Raw genomic sequence first — 17,213 nt, forward strand, 5'->3', positions numbered from 1 at the left:
GCCGCTGAAACTGGTGGCCTTATCATTAAAAAATTTGAACTTTTTTGAATAATGGTTGAAATTGCAGTTTCCAATCATTGTGTCCTGTCTGCTGAGGTAATTTAGCAGCTCATTTAACCTTATGAAGGTTCTGAAGAGGCCCGTGGTGCTGTAGATCATGCGAGCTGCCTGAGACTCCTCCATCTGTGATCGTGACAGGGACACAGCATCGTCCATGTGACCCTCCTGGTGCAGTATGGCCTGATGAAGACACAGAGAAAGGGGAATTATTCTGATGTTGTTGACATAAGTCTGGCATAAATGAGCCACCATGACCTTATCATTACATTTTAATATTCAGAAAAGAGATCAGCGTGACTGAAGGAGACCTTCAGTAGAATGTATACTGCTATACACTGTTTAATGAAACGCCAATGAATCTGTGTCTTACCCTTCTCTGGTGCTGGCCAAGACGAGCTGCTTTAGCATCTAAGGCTGCGTAGGTTAGCCACAGACCTGTAGAAATGTGCCACATAAAGCACAAAGACTCGCCATATTTGATCTCTGGTATTCCCATGCCCTCAACATCACGCTTTTTGGCCACCTCCACCTTCTCCTGCTCAGAGGAACCAGGGCAATAGAGAAGAAGGGAAAACAGAACATAAAAGGTCAGTGCTGAAATGATAATTAATATAAGCCACTGTTAAAAGGGCACAATCTGGATATGACCTTTGACACGCGAAAGCAAAATGCAGACAGTTTGGTGTTGGCCCTCTCCGGCTCAAGAACCATCAAGCCCTTCTCTTCATCCAGGCACAGATAGCGGCCAGTGGTGATGTGTCGAACACGGAAGGACTGGCCCCACTTCGAGTGGCTACCACTCCAACTACAGATGAATACATTGCATTAGATCTTTTTAAATAACACTCCTTTGCTATTTGCACAGAAGAGAGACATCTTCCTCACGTGATTCTTAGCGGTTCCAGTCTCCACAGAGAACGAGCCTGACTGCAGACAGCCCCGCCTTCATACTGAGCAATTCTGAAGTTAGAGACAGTTTTAGAGAAAGTGATGCTGGCCATCATTCCAAAAGATCGCAAAAAATCTGTACTTACTTGCGTTGTTCTTCTCCTTGGTCTGGTGGAGGGACAGCCAGGCACTCGTCCATGTGGCCATGGAACAAGCGAAGAACCTGGCCTCCTGTTACATAACCTGCCAAGCAAGCATAAAGTCATAAGGACATTGTGGCTAATATATGAATGATCAGTGCTCTCTCTAAATAAACCTTCATGTCAACTTGGCACTCATTGGAAGACTAGATCTTACCCTCTGCCAATTCACAACCTGAACAGATTGGGTTCATGTTCCACAGTGTCTGCATGAAGGAGGCATCTACCATCAAGTCCCCACTGGCAGAAGAGAGATGCTGTATACAACAGATACATTGACTGAGTGTATGAAGTGTGATATTGTGAGAAGATGGATAGATGAACTGACAAAAGGATCAGCCTTACCAGGTATCTCTCAGAAGACACACTGACAAGGATCAGGTCATCTCCTACCCGGACTTTCTCACCCTCTGACCTCTGTTTGGATGCTGGGTGAATGGTCCACCAGCAGGCCTCACCTAAAGAAAGCATCAGTCTAGTAAACTCCAGGTATACCATAGCAAAACCATCTACATGGAATCCACAGTGAAGAGACTACCTGTGGAGTCTTCCTGCAAGCCCACATCAAAAGCCAGCTTGTCTGTGAGGGAGCGTGATGTCGTCAGGCAGCTGAGGTACTGAGGCAGTTCAGATAAAAATGCGTGATCTGTCTTGATGACAGATATTGACACTTGGGATAAAGAAAGCATGCCGAAGATACATACCATGCCCGAATGGTAGTGCCGCAGGAGAATCGCGTGGCCATACAGCAGCGTCCGGTGTCCACCTCCCTGGGATGACTGAGGGCAGAGAAACATAGAGAGGTTATCACAATGAGGCCTACCACCTATGTTCCCAGCTTCCACCAGCTAGGTTAACTAGGGTTAAGGACCAGGCGGAGAGACCCCCACCTAACACACATCGGTTAGGGACAACTTGGAGGCTGGAGGAAATTCTTCATCCATGAAGATGGCAAAACAATAAGAAACAAATACAATGCATCATGGGAGGACAAAGAGATACTACAGGGATGGTCACTGTGCATCTCTTCACTTCAGATCACATTCAGAGACGGCTACAGTTCATACGTTACAAATCATGGGGCTAGCAACACCAGGAGATGGTCCACGAACAACAAACCAGGTCACATCAAACCAGAAGGGGGTCTGTCACAGTAAGACTTACCTTTCTCAACATCCAGCAAGGTTTTACGAACAAGGAAACAAATTGTATTTCATTGTTATTTAGGATTAATGACATGATCACAAATAACCACCAACCATATGTCATGATAAACACTTGCGTGTGAGAGAATGCAAGGCGTTTGCGGGTGCCTGAGGAGGTTAAGTGCAAATTACCCAATAATGCAGAAGAACAGCTGTCTACAGACCCCATCACTCACCTGTCTATGTAACTGCAGACTGCTTGAATCTGCATAGACTGTGTAAGTGTGGATATGACAGCTGGCTCAGTCTGCACAGCACCAGGTGTCTGTTAACTCCCCATCCCAGCCCGGCCCTCTCCTCAGATGCAGAGAGACTCTCCCCAAGGCTTCACTGCATACCATGCTATTCTCATCCCTGCCTTCCATCAGAAAAGGCCACAGCTACGCAGAAAAGGCCCTTAAGGCCTACAGAGGCAAGTGATAAGTGCTGACACCCTCATTAAAGAGGACATCTTCTATACTGGTCATATGTATTCTATATGCGGGCCAAACACAGGCCTATACCAAGGTTTGTTAAACTTTAGTCAAATATCCAGAGGTGATTAATGGAAAAACGCAATTGTCATGGAAAGCTGTAAGTGGAAGGAGGTTTGGGGGGGGCTAATGGAATGAGAATAGTGTTGCTGGAGATGATGGGTCATGGATGGGTCTGCTCAGGGAGGGCTCAGTCCAAGTAGAGATGTGTCTTATGGCCAGGTGGGGAACTTAGCTAAAACTGAGACAGCTTACTTAACAGAAAGACTTCCACAATAACATCTGACACTCATTCCATCTACTAACGTGCTATCTGAGAGCCAAATGGTATTCAGACTCTGACAATAGCTGACCACGTCATGAACAGTTGTATTGTGTGGAACTTGGAGGTCAAAAGGCAAGAGGAAACAGAGGTGGTGAAAGCAACAGCACTATTACACTAGACTGGGGGTTTCATGGAGGGGGTTAGGGTGGTGGTTGGGAGGCACCAGACTATCAAGCAGGGATCTCAAACTAACTTCCTGGAGAACCAGAATCTGCTGCCCGTAAAGTACAAAAATGTGCAGGAAATGAGTTTGAGACTTCTGCTGCTATGTCTGGAAAGGTATCGGAGCTAAGGGGTTAACTGGGACAGATGTAAATGAGAGGATATGAGACATACGCAAAAGACATACCCACTTGTCCAAATCGATTGCCTATGGTTGGCAGGGCAGGGGTTGACAGGTCGAAAAAAAAGAAGAGTATCAGAAATCTTGAGCAATGCTATAGAAACAGCTTTAACATGGTGGATCTATATGAGCCATGGCAGGCAGACCCAATTCTCCAGACTCCAACACCAGGTCCATGGCATACATGTGCATCCACCAAATGCCTTCTTTTGCCTTCTTTTCACTCTCCAGTGAAAACCTTCCTTAATCACACAACCACCTTGTTACATATACATATATTTCTGTACATATATTTCTAATACCCACCTCAGTCATGTCCACTGTGTTGGCCAGCATCTCCTGGAGGGCGCGCACAGAGAGTGACTGCACCAGGACAAAGCTGCAGATGGCCAGGTCAGGGGGGACATTCTGCAAGAGAGGGATGAAACCAAGAATCAGAACTAGCACCCAGTTGTGATGGAACTCTAAATAAATAAGTCAAAATGAGTCTAATATTATTTCTAAATAATAAATACATCTACAATATCTAAAATGATTATTATTGCTTCCATGAGTGCATATTTCCAAATGCTGTTTTGATTCTGGTATTCCAGTGAACTGTAATTAAGTCATGAATGGAGAATTTATTACCTAATTAGCCAGAGTCTTAAGGCAACTGTTTACATATTCAAATTATTTAACAGTCCCGCATTTCAGATTGAAATTGAATAATGTGACCTAGAGAGAAGTAAACAAATGCATTAGTCATTTCTTTTTATATGGCAGAGCTGTCACCTGGGCATTGGATGTCGTCTCGAGGAAGCAGAGTCTGTTCCCAAATCCCTCGCAGGACAGACATAGCTTGATCTGCTCCTTCAAGATGGTCGCAGAGCACTGCAGCACCACCTGGTCATCCTGTTTGGCCAAAAGGATAGACAAGAAGGGTGACAGTAATATTAAAGATAGAGAAAGGTATGCGTATGGGGAGAAGAAAAGACTTCTGTTAAAATGGCAAAGATACGGTGACTTTTTGTGACAGGCTCGAAATGAAATTTGTGGCACTCAAGGGATATAAAAGCAATATAGAGTAGTTGTCAAGACTGCAAAGACAGTATCAGAGGTATTTCTGATATTTCTTCTGGTTCTTGACTGGCATTGATGGAATAGAGGGATTTTTCTGTACAGTGCACACTGCAAAAGGAAATGGGAACAATTGCCAGCATCACAAAGCAGGTATTAGGGAATTAATGCAAGCTGTCAATAAAGTGATGGCTGGGTAGCTTTGTTTTCTTTTGATTGTTTTCATTTCTGAAATGTTCTAGATAGGATGTTGAGCTCAGCCATGAAATCATGGATTGGGGTGACCCTTCTAACTACCATCGAGCAGGCAACCAGACACACACAAACCTGACCAACCACCCATGAAAACACACAAGTCACTCAGACGCTAAGTCTAGATACACCAATAAACCCCCCCCACCTCGGTGGTCCTACACCTGACACAGAGCATTCCCAGCTGTTGCCCCAAGTCACTCATTACACAGATCCATCGCTCTCTCTCTCTCTCTCTCTCTCTACCATCTACTACATTCATTCTGGCCCTAGGATCTCATGCATTATATTATATACAATTCCTTATCATCTCATATTGTACAGGCCAGGTACACAGAAAAAAGTTAAATATTTTAGCATTAACGTAATGTAAATAAACCAATCAAACCTGCTGTAACCTGGTTTATTTAAATGACGTCAATGATAAAATATTAGGTGTGACAGATTACTTCAATTTTTGAAATAATCTGAAAGTTTGAAAGTTTAGCGAAAGTTTAGTGTAAATTGAACACCTTCCATTTGACCAGTACAAATTGGAATGGGAATTGGTCTAATGAGTTATATAAACATAAAATTTCCACGGTTGTACTTTTTTTCACCAAGGTTGTGCATGCCATCCTTTCCACGTGTGGCAAAGCCCTTAATTATCTCATAGTGAGCTGCTTCCCAATTCCAACAAGGCAAATGCACCTGCCGGCTGTGTCTTCGCAGCAAGTTAGACAATCGTTCATCTTCTCTCAGCACAGAAATGTCTGCCTCACCTCTTGCCCCATCAGAGCTGAATCTGGGGCAGCCTGCCCTGTCCTCTAATCCAGGCTAGAAGGACACACTCCAGGCCTTTTCTTTTTCTCCTCACCTTTTCATTCTATATTCTGGTTCAAAATAGCCTCTACAGGGGTAGTGAAGTACTGAACAAATGAAAATAACTTTGAGCACAATAGGAACCGTTACATAATGTTCGCAGAAGCCTGTGTATGAACACTCTCACATGACAGAGTTTAAAATTCCTCATCGGGCTGGATCTCTAAAATGTTCAAAGATTTTGCTTCATTGCCATCTATGTTGTGTCAGTTCAAAAGGCAAGGGAGTGATTTAGCCAATTTAGGATGCAGAAAGGACAGGGCCTGGAGGTGATTATGGCAGGATGCTAACGGGTCCTGCAAGCATTGAGCTTTAGCTTCACCAGTTTTCAGATTGTGTAAGACATAAAAGGGCAATAAGACCACTTATTAATAGAAGTGACATCATTCTTTCCAGTTAATGACCACTTTGCTGATAACACACTGAAACAGTGAGACATTGTGAGACGTTGCCATGCCAAACCTAACATAAAGACAGACAAAATTTGCATGTTTGGTGAGTAAAACTATGTGTGAATTAATTTTTCAGTAGCTCTGTCTCTGACATGGAGATGTTATGGGTGAATTGTACTAGTAAATCACCATATATGAATTTGTACAGCCTGTTCCACCTTTTACTAACAGATAACTTGCATATTCATATTACCAAATTATCAACATTTGACGTCTATAGTGCATAATAAACAGTTCCTGAACATCACAATGTTTTCTTGAATAATTAAATATTCCATCAATACGTAAGGCTATTGTTATTGTCATTAAGTGCCACACATTGTCATTAAGTGCCTCACATAACACTTAGAAAAACATTTAAAAAATTAATGCTCATGAAAACATTGTGCACATGAAAAAAAAGCCAAAACCTAAATCTCTTCATTCATTTGTTCAACCCAAACAATCAGTCAAAAAACACACAACAGTCTTTAATGTGAAAATCAGAAATGTGATGAGAAAGCTGACACTGCCCAGGAAAAGGAGAATGCAGCAGATAGCTCAGAAAAAGCTTAATCAAATTCCCTTGCCATAAATGCGATTACTCTGAGTCACACATTACTGCTATCAGGCCCAGAGCAGATGGCTAGTGAAGGAACGCCATCGATGGCACAGAAGCCAAATGTTGGCTCGTCATGGGTTCTACTCGTCTAGCCACATTCATTCCTACATTTTAATCACCAGAAGGGTATGGTACCACTATTTCACATTAAATCCGTGCTCCTTATTACTGTATAAAAGCACATTCATAAATGTGCAAATAAAATGTATTCTGTAATTGTTCTCTATAGAATTACATTTATGTCTAACTGCATCCCATAATATTTGGGATTTCCAATTGCATGAATGATACTTTTATACCAATACACTGTTAGTGTTGGACAGGTTCATAATGATTCATATCCCGTTTCAATCCCAACCATCTGAAGTTCAGCCGCTGCAATCATGTGAGAAGCTGGCAGACTGAGTCTCCTAAATTCACAGGCTTAACTCAGCTGGTATAAATAGAGCTGGAGATGATCAGAGAGGAGCTCGAGGTGTTATTCTGAGAATCCACGCACAGTGCTAATGTGTTGTCTTGGGCATATTCTATTTTGCACTGAGACAAAGGTGAGCAAACATGATTAACACTTGACACTTTTGTTTTTTTTTTTTAAAGCAAGGCAATGGGTTCAGCTCACACAGAGGACTGTGGATTGGCACCTCTCATTGGAAGATGCAGGGTTTCACAGCAGCCATTTTTAGGGTGGCCTGCTAACTCATATGCAAAGTTTAGATGTTCAGATAATCAGATATGTGCACTTAGGTCCATATATCCATGGGGCATAGCATGACACAAATGAATCTTTGCACTGCTTGTTTGCACTCAAATTTGTACTTGTGAGACTCTAGAATCATTAAAATGCAGCTGTTAGTTGAGTTTTTTTCAGACCCAGGCAAACAGAAGTAATCCACTGTTTTCCTACTGAAAATAGAATGTAAAGAGCAGGCTTGTGATTAAATGGCAATACAATACTGTTGGTGATTTGGCTTTTGAGTGTATGTCTCCTTTTAATGAGAGAGTGACAAACACCTTCTGTGCAATTTATGGGACCATTTAAAAAAAACATTCTTAGATTTCAGGGCAACGTGTTTGAAATCTATAAACTGAATTTCTTAAAAAGGTAATTCAGCAACACTTGAAAATAGCTGGGGAATACCCTCCACCCACGCACCCTGCTGACGTAGAGCCAAACCTGCCAAATACCTGCATCACTGACTCCTCTCTTGCTGATGCTGACAGAGAAATGGGCAAAGGAGCAGAGTGAAAGGTGGGATGATGGAAGACGGCCATCAATAACGGTGGGTGGGGTGGCCTGGTGGAGGGGTTGTTCTTTTTTGAAGACGTTTTGCGTGGGCCTGACCGCTGCTGCTCTCAGCAGGGAAAGGTCCGACTGAAAAATGTCACCTGCTCAGCAGGAGAACAGAACAGAGGAGGCGACCTGGCTACTGGACCTCTCATTTCCCTTATTCCGAATGAAGCCTCCTTTCATGCTATTATGTTTAGATAGTTGTGTGACAAGATGCCCATGGCATTTAATATGATATCCCTCACAAGTAGAAAAGACATTAGCAGGTCACGTAGGAAAAATGAAACTCAATTAAGGTACAATAAATAACTTTTTTTTAAGATCTACCAATATAATGATAATTGACTTTTTTACATACACATGAATCTAGTCCTCAGTTGTACTGTCAGTTGTACTTTTTTTGCAGTGCAGCTATTATACCACATTATTGATAATTTTTTGCTTCCCAAACAACTTTTGCTTCTATCCCACCATCTCCCTATTTATTGTTTTTCCATTTGAATGAATCAGGTTAGGTCATATATTTTGGGGTTTGCTCTATGTTTTCCATTGAGTCCTTGAAATATGCAACTAAATTTAGACATCCATAAACTCCTCTGAAATCAACAGTAACTGTACATGGACTTGAGCCAAAGAAATCATCTGGAGCGCAAAAAAATATGTATCTAGCTTCTCATTCTTGTATGCATAGTAAATAAGTATTAGTGGGGAAGCTCCCAATACTAACATTAAAATGCAACGCTACCATTAATTCCATCTTTTGTTCTTCATCATCTTTGCTTCTCTCTCTCTGCCTGTTTACCCATCTACAGGCCTCTCGCTGCAGAAGCTCATTCATCTTCTCTGTCATCTTTTCACCTAAGGGTCTTTTTACTCATTACTCATGTTATTCATTTTTGCCCTCCGCTTTTCCCCCTTTCCCCTCTTATTCTGCTTTCTGGGTTCCCCCACCCACTCCTCAGCTCTATTTTTGGTTGCTGCACCTGTCACTCTCACATTCCCCTCAACTGCTGACCAGCGGATACTTAGGAGTCTCTCTCTCTCACTCGTGCTCTCTCTATTTCTCACTCCCTCTGATCAGTCCGTTAGAGTGGCCCTCCAGTGTGACTCAGAACGGCCCTTACCAACCACGTACCCATCACTGGCCCACACGGCATCCAACACAGACCAGCCATGGCCGTCATTTACATTCGATCACAGTGAGCACCCAAAAAAAATTAAACTGACAGTAAATTATCCACACATTTCAAATTTGATATTATGGACACATTTAGGTATGCATCCATAATCTCCAGGTATATATACTAAGTAGTGACTGTAATTCTGCTGAACTACTAAATTCAAGTAAGGGGAAGAATTTCAATGAGGTAAACAGAACCCAGGCTTCCTTGCAGCACCACGCTCTTATTCGGATTTACCATCCGAGTGTGCAGATGCTACAGAACTTGGTTTATTTATTTACAGCCCGTTAGCAAATAATAGAACCAGGAAATAAAACATGTTTTTTTACAGTTTTTTCATTAAAATATTTAATGAAGAAACTTGGGGTTCTCTAAATGTAGAATTCATGAATCTGATATTGGGCTCCCACACACAAGGCACTGCTTCACACCCCTCGTTAATGCTCTTCATCAAACATGGTGACGGGTGACCCAGGCATGGCACAGTCTTCAAAACACCTGTTTGTTGTCTGAATTCTGGCCATAACATGGGTCCCCCTCTACGCGAGAGGAAACAGGTGCTCTCTCTCCCAGTCTCTCACTGCCTCTCTCCACCTTGTTTCATGCTGGGGTGTGGATGTGTTCATCTCAGGGCTCAGCAAATCTAAAGCCCTGTGGAGTCCTCACACTCCCAACACACACTCGTGCTGGGCACACCGGCACACACACACCAGCTGACTTTATGCCGGCTCTCCATAGGCAGCCATACTACTCTGTTTGGATAGTCCCTGCTCTGCTGATTATGCATAGCTTAATAGATAGTTCCCCACCACATGGTTCCTTTCATTCACTGTAAATACAACAGAGAAAAGCATTTACACTGAATGCCACATGTTCTGTGCCAATACCAGGCACTCCTGTAGACCCAATAGAGTGAAACTGGCACTATCAACCTGACTCACCCAAATACATACCTGCACCCAAAGACATCAAAAGCTCTTCTACAGGCTAATTACAGAGGACAGCAATAAAAAAAAATAACTGTGTACTGTACAATTACACTGTCACTGTGTGTATCTCATCAGAAAGCCATAATTAGGAGTGTCTCAGACCATGAAGCCTACCAGGGGATTGTGGGTAAGGCAAAGTAGGACACTTCTCTCTTTCACTCTCACTCCCAAGACTCGGGCGCTTATAGTCACAAAACTATAAAAAGAAAGTGCTGCTATAGCCTGAAACCTGAATACCCCCTGCTAACACACTGGAGCACGCCTGTGATTCACCCAGCTAACTTGCACATCACGAAACAATGACACAGCTGTCCCTCATCCTCAGCCTGGATTCAGGTAGCCATTAACTACTAGGACGGCAGCGATCCTCATGGCTCCACCACGACTTAAGCCTTGTGCTATTTTAATAAGGCACTCAAAATGTCATTATAAATAAATTATTGCAAATATTAGTGTATTTGAAGGTAAATTTCATGAAAATATCAAGGCTAATGTATTGATATCACATAGGGTTGATAGTCCAATATAAAGCCCCATTCTGACATGATGAACACAATCCTACTTAAGCCACATATCTTTATAGAACTATGAATAATACAAATTTAAAAGAAAAGCTGAATTGGATTATACATAATTAAGGAGCTGGCTGATCATTCTTCAAAAATGATCAAATATGCACGAACAGTATGAACTTGAAATAGTTGAATGAGCCTTTTATAAAAAATGCACAAGAACAACCCAAAACTCAACCAAATGCTGGACATTTTCTAATTTAGAGTAGTGTGTGAAATCTGATCAAACCATCTCTATATATAGAATATATAGCATAATATAGTAAAGAAGAAGAGGTGACCATTGCAATCATGTATTTGAACTAGCAATTGTTGGATAGATTACATGTACTGCCACAAAGCAAAAAGTATTTACTGAAAAACATTTCCCACAGATAGATCTGCCTTCCACACTCCATCTGAAACCGGTGCAAGAATGGTTGTTTACAGTCCCCCTTAAAGACAAAGGGCAGCTGTGTTTGCTTCATTGAGTTCATTCGTGACCATTTTAATAAGTCAACCTTTGGTCATAAACCTGTCAGAAATCCACTATGATGTTGGAATTCGTGTTACTCTTATTTGCCAGTTTTATTATAGGGCCAGTAATGAGACCGCCTTTTACGAAGGGCCAAAGGATCAGCCTCTGCCCAGACAGACAATAGGTCAAAGTGTGACAGCTTTCTATGGTTACTAGTCTGGCCTTATTTAGGTCCCTAATAATGCCAGACCAATCATCACACACTTTCACCGCATTGTTCAGTAATTCACTTTACTTTAATAGATCAACAACTGTCTATCTGCATTAACTGTCTCATCCAAGCATTATTTTTGTCTTCAAATCAGCATGGAAACACTTGATTACCAGTAAGTTATGTATCTTAAATTAGACACAGATCCCTATTATTCCTCCACTTTATTAAATGGACTTGATCTTATCTGTAAGTTTATGTGACGTTTAGGGTCCAGCCACCCTGCATGTTGATGTATGGAAGCAGCTTTACACAGCTGCCCTTCCTGCTGGTGGAAGACGTCTTTTTGCGTATGCCTCTCTTTTTCTGTCTCTGACCGGCTCTCCTTTCCTCAAGTATAAATAGATAACGATGCTAGCAGATGCACCGACTGCTGTCGGTCTACACACACACACACACACACACACACACCCCTCAGCCGCCCAGGGAGGAGAACATTCAGGAAATTGTAGGTATCACCAAGGCCTAAAGCACTGATATTGAGCTAAATCCATTCAAGGTCAAAACTGAAACCCACAACTTTACTCATGTCTAAACATTTTTTTTCTGCTCAGGGTAGGAGTAAAGTAAGTATATCACATATATGCATAAAACATCTGATTGAAATAGTAAAAAAATGAGAAAATGCCCGTTTCTGAAGGAAAGAGAGGCACAAAATTGAAATAGTCATTCTGTACATAGGACAAAACCGCTGTGGCCTTTCTAGAGCAATCTGATACACTGACACTGACACTTTTGCATGCACACACACTCTCTCTCTCTCTCACACACACACCAAAGTGCATGGCAAGAAGCACAGAGGTGAAAGTGACAAGGGGCCTCATGAACAGTGACAGCAGGCTAAATTAGAATAGAAATGATGACTCTGCACTCGAAAATTGACAAATGTGCGCAGCTCCATCCCACCATTCTCACTCTCTTACACCCACACCCATACACACACAGCCCAGAAGGCCAGCGGTGTGCCCAGGTCAGGCCGAGCGGGCAGAAAGTGAGGCCGAGTGGTACCCACCGTCCGCACGAACTGTATCTCCTCTTCCCCCTCTCCCGCTTCTGCCATCCTTCTCCCAGGTTTACTCGCTGCTCCTCACAAGCAGAAAGCAGAGGAAAGAGAAAAAGAAGAAAGAAAACAACAATCCGTCCGATTCTCTCCTCCTCTGTCTTCAGGTTCGGTCCTCTCTCGATCTCTCTCAGTGTCTGTGTGTGGGTGTGCTGGAGGACAGCATGAGTCCTGTGGCTCTCACTGTGTAGTGAGAGAGAGTGACAGGCTAAACAGGGCTCCCCGGCTCTCTTCCCTCGCCTCTCTCGCTCTTGCTCCCTCCCTTCATCCCTCTCTCTTAGGCGAGCACCCCACTACACACGCCGCTCCCACCCCACGGCCATGTACGTGCAACTGGGCCACCCCCTTCTCTCAGCCCAGCCTTCCCCCAGAGTCTGAGGAGCTATAAAAGGAAAGTGTGTGTCTGCATGAGTGTGTGTGCATGAGCGCGATAGGGAGGGAGGAACGAAAGGTGAGTTCAGGATGCGCACGAAGAGAAAGAACGAACGTCACATGCATTCGTAACATATACATCCAGAAGCATGTGCAATGGTATTGTGCAACCGCATGGACTGCTGTAATAATCTAAATCTAATCTATATGGGGCATTACACCAATGATATCCTAAAAAATGACCGGGCATATGTCCAAATCTTCTATTTACAGCTGCCTCTGGTAATTGATGCCCCGTTCTTAAATTCAATCAGGTCGGGGCAACCTGATCACTGATTATCTATTCAGATGATCTATTCATGTTAAAATTGTGTGTATGTGTCTGTGTGTGTGTGTGTGTGTGTGTGTGTATGACACCTATGACAGACTGTTAAAAAATATTCTGTAACCAACAAGATATGCGATAGGGTGGAAGTAGCCCTCTGGGTAAGACACTCACCTATAAACCAGAAAAAACTAAAACCCCACCATGAGTGTCTCCAAGGGCATCTAATAAATGGCATAAATCTAAATGTAATGTAAATGCTATGTGGACCTATAAAAAATATATATCTTTATTATACCTATGCCTGAACTAAGTTTTTCTTTTACCTGATTTGTTTGCACTTTACAATCTAATTGAGCCCTGTGAATAGTGGGTGTGCCTTAACAAGACAAGGGCACTGCTGAGAACAATAGGTATGCCCTAAATTCATTGATTATACTGCTATAATCCTACATAACACATATCTACCAATATGCAAAAGTACCACAATTTTAAAATGTCAATTAGCGCATATTATATATTGACATCTGTAGCTCCTTAGTTGGTTATAACCAACATTTTAACACACAATTTACAATAAATTTTGTAATTTTTTATTAGGTTTTAAAAGTAATGATTTCTTGCTGCAGTGTGCTTTGGATGCACAACTAGGATGCTATGCAGGATGGAGATGAGAGCTGTGCACAGAGCCCTGAGCTTGGCATGGAGCTAGAAAGCAATATGTCATGTGCAAAGAGAAATGAACTGTTGTCCATCATGGACACACAATGCATTCACATTTACATTTACATTTACAGCATTTATCAGACGCCCTTATCCAGAGCGTTACAGGGACAGTCCCCCTGGAGCAACTTAGGGTTAAGTGTCTTGCTCAGGGACACAATGGTAGTAAGTGGGATTTGAACCTGGGTGTTCTCGTTCACAGGCGAGTGTGTTAACCACTAGGCTACTACCACCCTATGCACTGTATGCACTGTACAATCACCGGGCGGAGGGGTGTGTTCAAGGGCTACTGGCGCATTCTTGCTCAATCGACAATGCTCTACGCCTGCAGCAGAATGAAATTGATTACTGGGTGTGATGCTACGAGTATTACTCTCACTATTTTTATAACATTAGTTCCTGTTACTATTATTGTTGCACAGTTGATCCCCTTTAATTGTCACTACCTCCACTGGGCATTCACGTTTTTCTTGTGTGTAATAATGTTGGTGTAAGTCCAGTTTACAGTCTAGCTACTTTTTGATGTATCACTATTATGATGTATCCTAGATTGCATGGGGATTAGCACCTCATGTCATGGTCCTCTGTTAGACATAGACAGCACACACTTCATGAAGAAGGATCTCTAGGCATTGACTGTCATAATGCAGGCACTGTATGGAATGTAGAGTTCACTGATCATCCTCATCTCCAGTCCACAGGCTTCTCTGCAGACAATCCTGAAGACCTCAGCACATATGGGGTGTTGGCATCTAATAACAAGTGCAAAACTTTGTTGTAATCTTCATAACTGTTGTTATATTGGTTTCTGGCATATAATCAGGCATAATAACAAATAATTATAAAGTATATTAAAATAGTTATACGCAGCCTGGGATTTCGACTCTATGTAACAAATGCGTGCACATTTCTTTGGTGTCTATAATGGTCAAGGTGACCAATACACCAGATTCTCTGCTGTTGAAAAACAGAATATGCAAATCTTTAGGCCAAGCAAGCAAGCATGCACAGACAGAGATGCACTCATGCGAGAATAGAGATTGCATGTGCTCCCCTCCATATCAGAAGAGCCCTTCAGCAAAATTATATTTATTGAACAATGCTGCTGACACACACACACGCGCAAACATACAGACAGACACATGTATCAGCATGCTACCTCACCTCCACAATCTCCATCTAAGTGTCAATTAGCCTGATTTCTCCCTCTCCTATCTCCCATAGCAACCACCTATGGCAATAGATAATGAAAGACGCCAGTGGCTTTTAGCAGGTTTTCTCGCCAGCCTCGCTACCAACTTCATCGAGCTTGCAGACAGTTACGACAACGACGACGAAAAGGAATGAATGCTGGGAAATGTAGTTTTCTGCGACATGTATTGCACCAAATCTGCAGTTTCTATTGAGGACACTAGGGGGAGGAATTGGAGTATTAGATACTTTTACAATCATTACAACTGCGCCGGACCGTCCTTTTAAAATTATTTTTATTTACAAGTGGCCCAATGAAATTCCACACCATCAGCGGTGTTACTAGAAGGTAAGAGTACATTATGGCTGTATCCTTAATTTTTATGCAGTTTTAAGGTTAAGGAAGCGGCCCCGTGATCAGAAGGTTGCCGGTTCGAATCCCGATCCGCCAAGTTGCCACCGAGGTGCCACTTAGCAAAGCACCAAAAACACTGCTCCCCGGGCGCCTGTCATGGCTGCCCACTGCTCACCAAGGGTGATGGGTTAAAAGCAGAGGACACATTTCGTTGTGTGCACGTGTGCTGTGTTGCGGTGTATCACAATGACAATCACATAATTTCTATAATTTCTTCTATTTTAGTGGATACTTCCTCGCCCTGTGTGGAATGGTCGTTAACTTCAACCAGATCAGACTAACCAGCGGTGAATCCAGGTTGCCAGGTCTGCGATTAAAACTCAGTTACGGGATTTATCAGTCGCTCTTATCCAGAGAGACATACAATCAGTATTTACAAGGACAGTCCCCCCTAGAGACACCCAGGGTTAAGTCTTGCTCAGGACCACAATGGTAGGAAGCGGGGTTGAACCTGTGACTGGTCTTCCCGTTCATAAACCTTTAAACTATCCCACTATCTCACTGTCCCATCAGCAAACAGCTTTTCATATTTTGGATGATCGTGTCATTTCTTCCCCCCTTTTCTAGCTTTCTTTTTCTTATCATTCATATTTGATAAAATAAAGAAGTTTGCTTTGTAATCAACATCTGGCAACATTTCTCTGAAGTCGACTACTGCAACTGCGCCTCCATCAGGGGATTTCCCTTGACTGGTGTCAGAACTTAGTCTGCTGCGTAAGGTCTTGGTAACAAAACTCTACTATCCCATTTTGGACAACTTAACATCTGTCAGAGCAGACACTACCCCGACAGACTCAGCCATAACTTGAAAGGGTAATAACAATGTCACATGTTACATTTTACATTTTTACATTTACAGCATTTATCTGACGCCGTTATCCAGAGCGACTTACAACCAGTAGTTACAGGGACAGTGCCTCTGGAGACACTCAGGGTTAAGTGTCTTGCTCAGGGACACAAGTAATAAGTAGTAAGTGGGATTTGAACCTGGGTCATCTGGTTCATAGGCGACTGTGTTACCCACTAGGCTACTACCACCCTACCACATGTGAGTGATAAATCAACCCTGCCTTAATCCAGAGGCTGATCTTCTGATGTCAGACATAAGCGGTCAGGCAGACATGTGATCGCTGAACTGGCTGTATTTAATTCAGCAGGATTCTATTTTCAGAAGTCAGTTATTTGTTCATGTGTACATAATGTGTGCAATATTAGCCATATTATTTACAATAGATACTGAAACGAAGGTAAGAGGAGCCCATAAATTGTTCATGTAGTGATGTCTAGTTTTTCACTTAAACTGTGTGCTTATGTAAATGAAAAAAAAAAAAAAAAAAAGTACACACACAAATCAATATTAAGATATAAATAATACAAAAGTAGCAACTTTGGTTAAAAAGACAGATGTGAGATCACATCATTAACACATTGAGACAGTCCCATGCTGTACATGCCTCTTCCTGTGTTCTTGTTGCATAACCACCGAAGCTGTCATTCCGCCAGGGCAGATCCTGCTAATGTTACAGGTCCGCTGGAAAAATAATTGGTCCACTGAAAGAGGTGACGATCAAAGCTTCAGTACAATATTGTGTAAGTGCAGAGGAAGTGAGAATGACAATTTTTTTAGACGCACTTAAATGGGTAACTCTT

The 17,213-nt window shown here is 42.4% G+C and overlaps 1 protein-coding gene across 4 annotated transcripts in view; it reads right to left on the reverse strand.

Moving 5' to 3' along the window:
- Positions 1-12,819, reverse strand: part of ryr1b (ryanodine receptor 1b (skeletal)) — a 57,290-nt gene extending 44,471 nt beyond the window's left edge. For all 4 annotated transcript variants that reach the window (XM_028961912.1, XM_028961910.1, XM_028961911.1 and 1 more), the window contains exons 1-12: positions 12,490-12,819; positions 4,269-4,388; positions 3,801-3,902; positions 1,853-1,927; positions 1,687-1,765; positions 1,494-1,606; positions 1,306-1,405; positions 1,095-1,191; positions 946-1,020; positions 709-865; positions 431-595; positions 119-240 (exon numbers count right to left, since the gene is read on the reverse strand). In XM_028961912.1, the coding sequence (XP_028817745.1) occupies positions 119-240; positions 431-595; positions 709-865; positions 946-1,020; positions 1,095-1,191; positions 1,306-1,405; positions 1,494-1,606; positions 1,687-1,765; positions 1,853-1,927; positions 3,801-3,902; positions 4,269-4,388; positions 12,490-12,537 (1,253 nt within the window). In that variant the 5' untranslated portion in view covers positions 12,538-12,819. The remainder of the gene's footprint in view (positions 1-118; positions 241-430; positions 596-708; positions 866-945; positions 1,021-1,094; positions 1,192-1,305; positions 1,406-1,493; positions 1,607-1,686; positions 1,766-1,852; positions 1,928-3,800; positions 3,903-4,268; positions 4,389-12,489) is intronic.
- Between the last annotated feature and the right edge of the window lie 4,394 nt (positions 12,820-17,213).

The sequence above is a fragment of the Denticeps clupeoides genome, chromosome 19, assembly GCF_900700375.1.
Source record: "Denticeps clupeoides chromosome 19, fDenClu1.1, whole genome shotgun sequence".
Classification (NCBI taxonomy): Eukaryota; Metazoa; Chordata; class Actinopteri; order Clupeiformes; family Denticipitidae; genus Denticeps; species Denticeps clupeoides.